Source organism: Panulirus ornatus, chromosome 4, assembly GCF_036320965.1.
Source record: "Panulirus ornatus isolate Po-2019 chromosome 4, ASM3632096v1, whole genome shotgun sequence".
Classification (NCBI taxonomy): Eukaryota; Metazoa; Arthropoda; class Malacostraca; order Decapoda; family Palinuridae; genus Panulirus; species Panulirus ornatus.
Genome location: NC_092227.1, coordinates 70,576,397 through 70,589,008, shown reverse-complemented (window position 1 = coordinate 70,589,008; position 12,612 = coordinate 70,576,397). Strand labels below are relative to the sequence as shown.

Genomic DNA, 12,612 nt, shown 5'->3' with positions numbered 1-12,612 from the left:
GGATGAGAGAGCTTGGGAAGTGAGTCAGTTGTTGTTCGCTGATGATACGGTGCTGGTGGCTGATTCATGTGAGAAACTGCAGAAGCTGGTGACTGAGTTTGGTAAAGTGTGTGAAAGAAGAAAGTTAAGTGTAAATGTGAATAAGAGCAAGGTTATTAGGTACAGTAGGGTTGAGGGTCAAGTCAATTGGGAGGTAAGTTTGAATGGAGAAAAATTGGAGGAAGTAAAGTGTTTTAAATATCTGGGAGTGGATCTGGCAGCGGATGGAACCATGGAAGTGGAAGTGAGTCACAGGGTGGGGGAGGGGGCGAAAATTCTGGGAACCTTGAAGAATGTTTGGAAGTGGAGAACATTATCTCGGAAAGGAAAAATGGGTATGTTTGAAGGAATAGTGGTTCCAACAATGTTGTATGGTTGTGAGGCTTGGGCTATGGATAAAGTTGTGTGCAGGAGGGTGGATGTGCTGGAAATGAATGTTTGAGGACAATATGTGGTGTGAGGTGGTTTGATTGAGTAAGTAATGTAAGGGTAAGAGAGATGTGTGGTAATAAAACGAGTGTGGTTGAAACAGCAGAAGAGGGTGTTTTGAAATGGTTTGGTCACATGGTGAGAATGAGTGAGAAAAGATTGGCCAAGAGGATATATGTGTCAGAGGTGGAGGGAACGAGGAGAAGTGGGAGACCAAATTGGAGGTGGAAAGATGGAGTGAAAAAGATTTTGAGTGATTGGGGCCTGAACATGCAGGAGGGTGAAAGGCGTGCAAGGAATGTAGTGAATTGGATCGATGTGGTATACCGGGGTAGACGTGCTGTCAATGGATTGAATCAGGGCATGTGAAGCGTCTGGAGTAAACCATGGAAAGTTCTGTGGGGCTTGGATGTGGAAAGGGAGCTGTGGTTTCGGGCATTATTACATGACATCTAGAGACTGAGTGTGAACGAATGGGGCCTTTGTTGTCTTTTCCTAGTGCTACCTCGCACACATGAGGGGGGAGGGGGATTTTATTCCATGTGTGGCGAGGTGGCGATGGGAATGAATAAAGGCAGTGTGAATTGTGTGCATGTGTATATATGTATGTGTCTGTGTGTGTATATATATGTGTACATTGAGATGTATGGGTATGTATATTTGCGTGTGTGGACGGGTATGTATATACGTGCGTATGGGGGTGGGTTGGGCCATTTCATTCGTCTGTTTCTTTGTGCTACCTCGCAAACCTGGGAGACAGCGACAAAGCAAAATGAATAAATAAATATATATTTTCTTTTCTTTTAAACTATTCGCCATTTCCCGCGTTAGCAAGGTAGCGTTAAGAGCAGAGGACTGGGCCTTTTTTGGAATATCCTCACCTGGCCCCCTCTGTTCCTTCTTTTGGAAAATAAAAAAAAAAACAAGAGGGGAGGATTTCCAGCCACACACACAGACACATACATATATACCCATGCACACAATTCACACTGTCTGCCTTTATTCATTCCCATCGCCACCTCGCCACACGTGGAATACCATCCCCCTCCCCCCTCATGTGTGCGAGGTAGCGCTAGGAAAAGACAACAAAGGCCCCATTCGTTCACACTCAGTCTCTAGCTGTCATGCAATAATGCCCGAAACCACAGCTCCCTTTCCACATCCAGGCCCCACAGAACTTTCCATGGTTTACCCCAGATGCTTCACATGCCCTGATTCAATCCACTGACAGCACATCCACCCCGGTATACCACATCGATCCAATTCTCTCTATTCCTTGCCCGCTTTTCACCCTCCTGCATGTTCAGGCCCCGATCACTCAAAATCTTTTTCACTTCATCTTTCCACCTCCAATTTGGTCTCCCACTTCTCCTCGTTCCCTCCACCTCCGACACATATATCCTCTTGGTCAATCTTTCCTCACTCATTCTCTCCATGTGCCCAAACCATTTCAAAACACCCTCTTGTGCTCTCTCATCCACGCTCTTTTTATTTCCACACATCTCTCTTACCCTTACATTACTTACTCGATCAAACCACCTCACACCACACATTGTCCTCAAACATCTCATTTCCAAAACATCCACACAACTCTATCCATAGCCCACGCCTCGCAACCATACAACATTGTTGGAACCACTATTCCTTCAAACATACCCATTTTTGCTTTCCGAGATAATGTTCTCGACTTCCACACATTCTTCAAGGCTCCCATGATTTTCGCCCCCTCCCCCACCCTATGATTCACTTCCGCTTCCATGGTTCCATCTGCTGCCAGATCCACTCCCAGATATCTAAAACACTTTACTTCCTCCAGTTTTTCTCCATTCAAATTTACCTCCCAATTGACTTGACCCTCAACCCTACTGTACCTAATAACCTTGCTCTTATTCACATTTACTCTTAACTTTCTTCTTTCACACACTTTACCAAACTCAGTTACCAGCTTCTGCAGTTTCTCACATGAATCAGCCACCAGCGCTGTATCATCAGCGAACAACAACTGACTCATGTATATATATATATATTGGGGAAGAGCAGTGTGGTTTCAGAAGTGGTAGAGGATGTGTGGATCAGGTGTTTGCTTTGAAGAATGTTTGTGAGAAATACTTAGAAAAGCAAATGGATTTGTATGTAGCATTTATGGATCTGGAGACGGCATATGATAGAGTTGATAGAGTTGCTCTGTGGAAAGTATTAGGAATATATGGTGTGGGAGGTAAGTTGTTAGTGAAAAGTTTTTATCAAGGATGTAAGGCATGTGTACGTGTAGGAAGAGAGGAAAGTGCTTGGTTCTCAGTGAATGTAGGTTTGCGGCAGGGGTGTGTGATGTCTCCATGGTTGTTTAATTTGTTTATGGATGGGGTTGTTAGGGAGGTGAATACAAGAGTTTTGAAAAGAGGGTCAAGTATGCAGTCTGTTGTGGATGAGAGAGCTTGGGAAGTGAGTCAGTTGTTGTTCGCTGATGATACTGTGCTGGTGGCTGATTCATGTGAGAGACTGCAGAAGCTGGTGACTGAGTTTGGTAAAGTGAGTGAAAGAAGAAAGCTGAGAGTAAATGTGAAAAGAGCAAGGTTATTAGGTACAGTAGGGTTGAGGGTTAAGTCAATTGGGAGGTAAGTCTGAATGGAGAGAAACTGGAGGAAGTGGTGTTTTAGATATGTGGGAGTGGATTTGGCAGCAGATGGAACCATGGAAGCAGAAGTGAATCATAGGGTGGGGGAGGGGGCGAAAATTCTGGGAGCCTTGAAGAATGTGTGGAAGTCGAGAACATTATCTCAGAAAGCAAAAATGGGAATGTTTGAAGGAATAGTGGTTCCAACAATGTTGTATGGTTGCGAGGCGTGGGCTATTAATAGAGCTGTGTGCAGGAGGGTGGATGTGCTGGAAATGAGATGTTTGAGGACAATATGTGGTGTGAGGTGGTTTGATCGAGTAAGTTATAATAGGGTAAGAGAGATGTGTGGAAATAAAAAGAGTGTGGTTGAGAGAGCAGAAGAGGGTGTTTTGAAATGGTTTGGTCACATGGAGAGAATGAGTGAGGGAAGATTGACAAAGAGGATATATGTGTCAGAGGTGGAGGGAACGAGGAGAAGTGGGAGACCAAATTGGAGGTGGAAAGATGGAGTGAAGAAGATTTTGAGTGATCGGGGCCTGAACATGCAGGAGGGTGAAAGGCGTGCAAGGAATAGAGTGAATTGGAACGATGTGGTATACGGGGCCGACGTGCTGTCAATGGATTGAACCAGGGCATGTGAAGCGTCTGGGGTAAACCATTGAAAGTTTGGTGGGGCCTGGATTTGGAAAGGGAGCTGTGGTTTCGGTGCATTATTACATGACAGCTAGAGACTGAGTGTGAACAAATGGGGCCTTTGTTGACTTTTCCTAGCGCTACCTCGCACACATGAGGGGGGAGGGGGTTGTTATTTCATGTGTGGCGAGGTGGCAATGGGAATGAATAAAGGCAGACAGTATGAATGATGTACATGTGTATATATGTATATGTCTGTGTGTGTATATATGTGTATACGTTGAGATGTATAGGTATGTATATTTGCGTATGTAGACGTGTATGTATATACATGTGTATGTGGGTGGGTTGGGCCATTCTTTCGTCTGTTTCTTTGCGCTACCTCGCTAACGCGGGAGACAGCAACAAAGTATAATCATGGTGATTATGGAATAGAAGCATAATTATCTTAGCATGAATATATAAGCTAGAAAAATTATGATAAAGGAAGCCTGGCTGCAACACTGTTAACTGGTTTTTACAATATTTAAGGCACAACAACTCCTCTGTGGACTTTACATGGATAAATTTACTTTCATATCGTTTATTAGGTGTTATTAAACTGTGCACGAAGGCATCATTTCCCTGTTATTGGAAGTAAAATAGTTTGGGGATATACGGTGCTTTTATATAACAGAAAAAAAAATGGGGGTCATACAGAAGTAGACAGTGCATGGGGAGGTAGTTTCAGTTACAAAGTTTTCAATAGTTTTGTCGCAGTCTTCTTCTGGTAACATAATAGATACATTTCAATAATGCATGTGTACGTGTAGGAAGAGAGGAAAGTGATTGGTTCTCAGTGAATGTAGGTTTGCGGCAGGGGTGTGTGATGTCTCCATGGTTGTTTAATTTGTTTATGGATGGGGTTGTTAGGGAGGTAAATGCAAGAGTTTTGGAAAGAGGGGCAAGTATGAAGTCTGTTGGGGATGAGAGAGCTTGGGAAGTGAGTCAGTTGTTGTTCGCTGATGATACAGCGCTGGTGGCTGATTCATGTGAGAAACTGCAGAAGCTGGTGACTGAGTTTGGTAAAGTTTGTGGAAGAAGAAAGTTAAGAGTAAATGTGAATATGAACAAGGTTATTAGGTACAGTAGGGTTGAGGGTCAAGTCAATTGGGAGGTGAGTTTGAATGGAGAAAAACTTGAGGAAGTGAAGTGTTTTAGATATCTGGGAGTGGATCTGGCAGCGGATGGAACCATGGAAGCGGAAGTGGATCATAGGGTGGGGGAGGGGGCGAAAATTCTGGGGGCCTTGAAGAATGTGTGGAAGTCGAGAACATTATCTCGGAAAGCAAAAATGGGTATGTTTGAAGGAATAGTGGTTCCAACAATGTTGTATGGTTGCGAGGCGTGGGCTATGGATAGAGTTGTGCGCAGGAGGATGGATATGCTGGAAATGAGATGTTTGAGGACAATGTGTGGTGTGAGGTGGTTTGATCGAGTGAGTAACGTAAGGGTAAGAGAGATTTGTGGATATAAAAAGAGCGTGGTTGAGAGAGCAGAAGAAGGTGTTTTGAAGTGGTTTGGGCACATGGAGAGGATGAGTGAGGAAAGATTGACCAAGAGGATATATGTGTCGGAGGTGGAGGGAACAAGGAGAAGAGGGAGACCAAATTGGAGGTGGAAAGATGGAGTGAAAAAGATTTTGTGTGATCGGGGCCTGAACATGCAGGAGGGTGAAAGGAGGGCAAGGAATAGAGTGAATTGGAGCGATGTGGTATACCGGGGTTGACGTGCTGTCAGTGGATTGAATCAAGGCATGTGAAGCGTCTGGGGTAAGCCATGGAAAGCTGTGTAGGTATGTATATTTGCGTGTGTGGACGTATGTATATACATGTGTATGGGGGGGGGTTGGGCCATTTCTTTCGTCTGTTTCCTTGCGCTACCTCGCAAACACGGGAGACAGCGACAAAGTATAATAAAAAAAAAAAAATTCAATAATGCAATAAATATTATTGGCACTTTATCATGTGCTTGCCTATCTTGTTTATGGCAGCCACATGGCTTTGACATCTTCAAAAGGAAAACTAGTTAGGTAAAGGGCAGATGAGGATTTTAGCTCCAAAATTATTTCATTGTATAAAGAAATAATTTTCATGATTATTTTTTGTTTTAAAAAGCATTAGTTTTTAATGTACTGAAATTTTCAGTCTTCCCTTCAGAGTCATTTTTGACAGTTAGTTGTCCCAACAGGTATGGCTGCCAACAGCATGACATCATGTGAGCAACAGAACTTTCTCAATTCCACCACAGTAGAGTCAGAAAAATCACAGCAAACCCAAGAGAGACTGAAGGACACTTTGCATGTGGTAAAGGTAATCAAGGTATGTGAAGATTGTGGTAAGACTTTTGATAAGACTCAAGCATATTTGCAACATATAAACTTACACAGACCACAGCAACAGTGTGAAAAGTGTGACTTTAAAACCAAAGATAAGGCAAGATTTAAGCTTCACATGGTCTCCCATGAAAAAGATCATTTCAAAGTGAGGTGCAATATATGTCATGAGCTCTTTTTTAGTCCTGTCACATATAGAATCCACAAGAGGAAGATTCACGGTCTTTATGAATGTAAATATTGTTTAACTGACCTTGTGTGTGAAACTAAGTGGGTAAAACACTTAAAAGAGGTACATAAAAAAAGGGTGAGGAATGTCAGAGTTGGTCAAGGAAGAAATAAAAACAGCACACATTTGATTGTACATGATAATATGCATGCATCCTCAGATAAGATGCAGATAATTTGTCAGCTATGCAATAAAGAAGTTAGAAACAAATACCAATTAAAAATGCACATTGCTCAGCACCTTGGGGTTTCCAGTAATAAAATCAGTGATGATGATCTTTTTGTTACTGATGTTAAACCATTTAGACTGGAAGGGGGGGTTTCTTCTTCAACATATAAATCTTGTGATGAAAGCGACGAGACTGTGATAACCAACAGCCATACAGAATCGTTACTGGATGACAACTTTAGCATCTCAAGCCTCCAAGTTGATAACATTTCAGGTCATGCTCCATTCTCTGACTTTCAAAGCAGTAAAGTGGATTCAATCTCAGTCACAAGTGCAAGTTCAGACTTAGTTCTTAGGACAGATTCTTTGCCCTCAACATCTTTTCTAGAAGGAGTAACATGTAAGGAGGAGCCATTAGAAGTAGATGTTAATAAGAGGGATGCTTTTATGTACCAGGATAAACTTCCCAAAATTAAAAAGCATAAAATAAAAACCAATCGACAGCTAAGGCCTGTGATACCATGTAATGTTTGCTCTTCTGTGTTTAAAAGCAACACAGCATTACTTAACCACAAGAAAAAAAAGCACTTGAAAAAGCCTCGGTGTCCAGCATGCAGTATAACTAGAAGCAATAGCAGAAAACTCTTGCAGCACCAGATTAAAGCCCACAAAGATAAATTACGTTGTCATTACTATTGTTTAGCTTTATTTGATACAAGAGAGGAACTATCTGCTCATCACTTAGCAGTGCATAATAAGGATGACTCAAAACTTTTATGTCGATATTGTAGAGTGGAATATGCTAGAGGGACATACACTAAGCATCTAGAAGAATGTACAGAGGATCCCATAGTAAGGAAAGTCAGTATGTGTAATTTTTGTGAGACTAGTTTTCATTCTGTGCATGAATACAAAAATCATATTATCGAGTGTGGACCAGGGAAAACAAAAAACAAAGAAACTAACGCTGAAAAAGGCAGTGTTGACACTATGCCAGTTGAAGAGGCAGTTATGAATTCATCATTTAAAATTATCAAACAAAGTAATGGACAACCTCATGGAAAAGTCACAAAAAAACAATGTGAGAAAATAAGCAGCTTACAGAAGTCAAATAGGGAAAAGAAGACACCTGAAAAACTTGTGGATCAAGAGAGAATATTAAAATCACAAGCCAGGCATATAAATGCAGGCAGTCATTTAGAGGGAAGTAAGGCAGACTCTAAAGAAGTTCTCCATAAGTGCAAATTTTGTTCAAACACTTTCGAGAGTTCAGAGGATGGTGTCAGTCATGTATTGGCTCATCATAAAACAGTGCTGTCGTATACGACAAAGGAACCCCGAGTATGTCACATTTGTAGTAAGTCTTTTATATCAAATTTATCTTTCTGCAAACATATCCTTAAACACTATGGTGATCTTGGTTTGTGGGATGCCCTTGTGCCCTCGGATTTAGATATGGAAAATGTCAGGATGAACTGTTGGATATGTAAAACAACAGGTGTGAAATACCATAAGTATCATGTTACAACCAGAGACAAGACCATTGAAAAGATTTTATCGAGCAAATCAAGTAAGGCTTTATCATCAAAAGAAGGAGAGGTTTTCCATTGTTCTGTATGTGATGAATCATTTTCATATAGGTATGCATTTTGGAATCATATCAAAGTTCATCTGTCCAAGTCACCTTTTAAAAAGGCTGATGGAGGGAAACATTTTAAATGTAGCAAATGCCCAATGAAATTCAAGAAAAAGTCAGAACTATTAGGACATTTAGGAGTACATCTTCTTCAGCCAGATTTAAAAGAGGATGAAAATAAATGTACAACTGGAAGCAGTCATAAAGACTCCAAAAAAGATGATGGAAATAAGAAAGAAGCACAAGCCAATGATGGGTATATGCATGACAAGCATATCAATGGAAAGGAATCCTTTGCTGATATGGTATCATTTTCAAAGGAAGATCCTCAGAAGTGTAAAAGATGTCAAAAAAGATTTGAGAAGATGGAAGATGCTGTAAGTCATGTTGTCACTGCCCATAATGCACTGCTGAAACAGATGATGGTTGAGACCCTTGTTTGTCACATATGTGATAAAACATTTATGAAGCCAATGGTATTATGCAATCATATTTTAAAGCACTACAATGATCTCAATATGTGGGATGATCTGGTGCCTAGCAACTTGCTAGAACAAACACAAGACAGACAATATTGTTGGATTTGCAAGAATATGCTTGGTACAAAAGCCTCAAAACATGTCAATAGGCGCAACAGTTACATTGAAAAAGCATTGTCAAGTAAAAGTAAAGAACTAGAAGGAGAAGAATCTTTCCATTGTTCTCTTTGTGATTATGCATGTTCCAACAGATATGCATATTGGAAGCATATTATGTTGCATTTGTATAAATTTCCTAAAAAACGCAAACAGATGGATGAACCATTAGAATCTCCCCAAAATTCCAAGCGTTTTAAAAATGAACAGTTTGAATGTAGTGAATGTTTACACAAATTTGAAGAGCGATCAGAATTAAATAAGCACCTAGCAACCCATTTTCTTTTACCATTCATCCAGGTAGATGGTAAATGGAAAAGTGACAGTAGTTGTGAAAAAAATACTCAAGAGTCAGGGAATGATAGTTATAAAAAGAGTAATGAAAAATCAGATAATGGTGCAAAAGTGAATGATACTGATAGTTATGATCAAAGTAATCTACAGTCAGAAAATGAGAGTAATTTAAAATCAGATAATGGTGCAAGAACAGTTAAGAAAAAAAGAAAAAGAAGAGGTGAACAACAAACTAAGAATCTTAAAAAGAAGTCTGTACCAACCAACAAGGAAAACAAGCCCAAAGATGATCTTCGGAAATGTATTCGTTGCTCACAAACATTTGAAAATGTAGATCAAGCTGTGAATCATGTTTTATCTTCACACAGATTTATGTTGACACGAATAAAAAGTGAACCTTTTGCTTGCCATGTGTGTGGCACAATATTCAAAAGCCAGTGGTGTTTATGTAAACATATTTCTAAACACTACTGTGAACTTGGTATGTGGGATGCACTTGTGCCTCGAGACTTACTGAATAAGATCAACCTGAGAAATCAATGCTGGATATGTAACTGTAAGCTGGATAAGAAATATGCAGATCATACCAGTAAACGAAATTTTAACATTGAAAAATTGTTATCCAAATGTGAAAAGGCAGAAGATGTTTTTCATTGTTCTGTATGTAATGATGTGTATCCTAATAGATTAGAGTACTGGAAACATATAAAAATTCATTTATGCAAGCCACCCATTGAATATAAGTCTTTGAAAGAGCTGTTAAGTACCACATGTAACAGCACAGCAAGCAGAGAAAAACTCCTTGAATGCAGTGATTGCTCATTGAGTTTTGTAGATGAGGCTGGATTATACAGACATTTGGCAATCCATTTCTTGGAATGCGCTAGTGATCAAGATGATTTTAGCACCTTAGAAGAGAACACTGATAATGAGATGTCAGAATTAGATAGTAGTGAAGATGAAGAATGGTTACCATCACTGAAAGAGCCTAAAAAGAGTAAAGGTAGAGTGAAGAAGAGATATACAGATTACAAAATGGGTAAAGAGTCTTTAATAAAACAAAAAGATGTAATTAGTGAGATGGATGAAGATGTAAATAACAAGTTGGAAGAGGAGTCAGATAATCAGTTAGGTGATGAAGAAGATGAAAATGCAGGTAATGCATTAGACACTGCAAGTGAGTCTGATGTAATAATAGATGTTGAAGATTAAAACAAATTGTATGAGAAATTAAAAAAAATAGGATGGTTGTTACTGGATTTAGTTGGATTAAAGAAAATTGTGTAACAATGAAAGAATAAATAGGTGTGGTTTAGTTTGTCAGAAATTATAAATGGAGGACGATTGCATGGAGGAAAATTTTGCCAGATACATAAAAAGATGGAAGAATATGCAATGGTTATCTTTGGATTGTACAATAAAGTATAATGCATTTTTTAGCAGGAAATATTATGTCAACAAGGGATAGTAAAGTAGAGCAGACATTTTAAAGTATGTTTAAGGCTTGTCACTCGGCAAACATTTGTGAGAATATTGTATTGTTGGCTGATGTAAATATTTAAGTGGGTTTAAGTGGGGAGTACTTTTAGAAGCAGTATATATTTAGAAACTGGAGTGTTGGCAGGAGAGGAGAATTTTAAAATTAGCTTGGTCTTATTAACAATTATGTATGGATGCATTTAGTATTTTGTGAACACTTACAAAGACATCTGATAGCTCTCATATTTGTTTAGTAAAGTTGTAATTACTGGCAACTGAGGAAATTTTTGTAATGGGATTGCTTATCAATTAGACATTCTCTCGGTTGCATCAATTATACAATATGTATTTGTAAATTAATGAGACTAACTGTGCATTGAAAAAGATATTATTTTGACTGTTTAGTTGTTATATGTGTGTGGTACACTAGTTGGTATATAAACTTATGTAACGAATAACAGCCACCAAGTTATGTCAGACTACAATACTTTTCCTGATAGAGTTAAAAAGATTATATGGTAAAACAACTCATCAAGTATAGCATTGCTTACAGTCTAAGATGAACATACCAATTTTTAGCGTTTAGAATGGCATTTTAAAAAGAAAATTTACATGGGTTAAACATTTGTAGCCATGAATGGGCACTATTTATGTAAGTATAAGAGAAAGAAAATAAAAAAAACAACTATATGAATATTACTATTACATGATTGAGATACAAACGTCAACAAAATGTTTTTTTAAATGTAATCCTGTTCAGTTACATTTAAATTATCTACTTACAAAGACTAAAAAAGCATTTTCTAAGACTGGTGTGGCACAATTAAGAACAATTTTGACAATGATCTCAGGAGGGGAATAAAAACCTGTACAGATAACCTTGCCACCTTAAAAGTCAACAATCTGCCCAATCACCATCATTATCACTAAAACTTTAAGGTTTTTCTAGAGCCAGTGTAACATGGTTATACACCAGTTATGGTTTCCTTTTATATTCTTTGCACTCTTTATATGCATTTTTTAGAAGTCATGTTACTGTCCTCTCTTCTACTGGTTTCCACAGATTATTCCCCTTACATGTTCAGGATCCATGCCAAAGCCCATATTTGGTTAGTACAGAAGGCTGGCATTTCGTTCATTTTCAAATTTTTATGTAATTGACTTTGCTGCTGAATAGGGCATTCTTCCTGCATAATATGATCCATGCTGGGAAAGGGAGATCATAAGTACGTGCAAAGGGAAGCAAGACCTCCTAAATTTCCAAATATTGGTCAGTGGTGTACACTTCTTTCTATATGTGACAGCTTCTGGGCACCATGCACATGTTAGATGACTGGGCAGAATGGGAGTTGTTTCTTCTCCAGTTGTGTAATCTTTCTTAAGAAGTAAAGATTTTTCATGGGAAAACATTCTCCCCATAAATTCAATTGTTCATCAGCAGACTGTTGTGTATGTCAAGACCAACCTTGATGGTATCTTAATTTTTCCTGGTCAGCAAGTATCTTATATAATGATATTCCATGTAGCCCTGTCATAGCTAAAGTCACGAAGCTCAGATGAAGGTACTGCATAATGGATCTGATGGAATCATAACAATTGATGTTCAGCAGCAATTAATTTTTGGGCTTTCAAGTCTACTCAAGGCTACCCCCCCCCCCCCTCCCCTTTTCTGTAACCACAAATACACAGTTCTGTGAAAGATATCGGATTCCCTTACAGTCACTATGGAGATAACCCACTCTTCTTTATGACAGTGATTGTTCCTCTTTAGCTGAATCTCTCCGTGACTAGCCATTTTGTATAGGTTCTTTGATGTAACTCAGGAAATGTATGAGTGCATTCAAGATACCATAGAAATGTTGACATTGTGGGTTCAAGGCACACATCTAAACAATGCAATTTTGAGTTGGCAAAGTTCTTGTCTTTTCAGCACCATTTCTTCATAGTTTCTTGGAATTATCATTATGTACCATGACTTTATTTCATTGTTTATCAGTTTGTTAGCAAGGTATTCTACCTCATCTAAAGACAGGGGTAATAGATAGATAGATAGATATAGATAGATAGATAAGTTTATTG

At 39.0% G+C, this 12,612-nt stretch overlaps 1 protein-coding gene across 3 annotated transcripts in view; it reads left to right on the top strand.

The window, feature by feature from the left end:
* Window positions 1-11,698, top strand: part of LOC139767188 (uncharacterized) — a 285,192-nt gene extending 273,494 nt beyond the window's left edge. For all 3 annotated transcript variants that reach the window (XM_071696252.1, XM_071696262.1, XM_071696273.1), the window contains exon 4: window positions 5,948-11,698. In XM_071696252.1, coding sequence (XP_071552353.1) covers window positions 5,948-10,266 — 4,319 coding nt within the window. In that variant the 3' untranslated portion in view covers window positions 10,267-11,698. The remainder of the gene's footprint in view (window positions 1-5,947) is intronic.
* The last annotated feature ends 914 nt before the right edge of the window (window positions 11,699-12,612 follow it).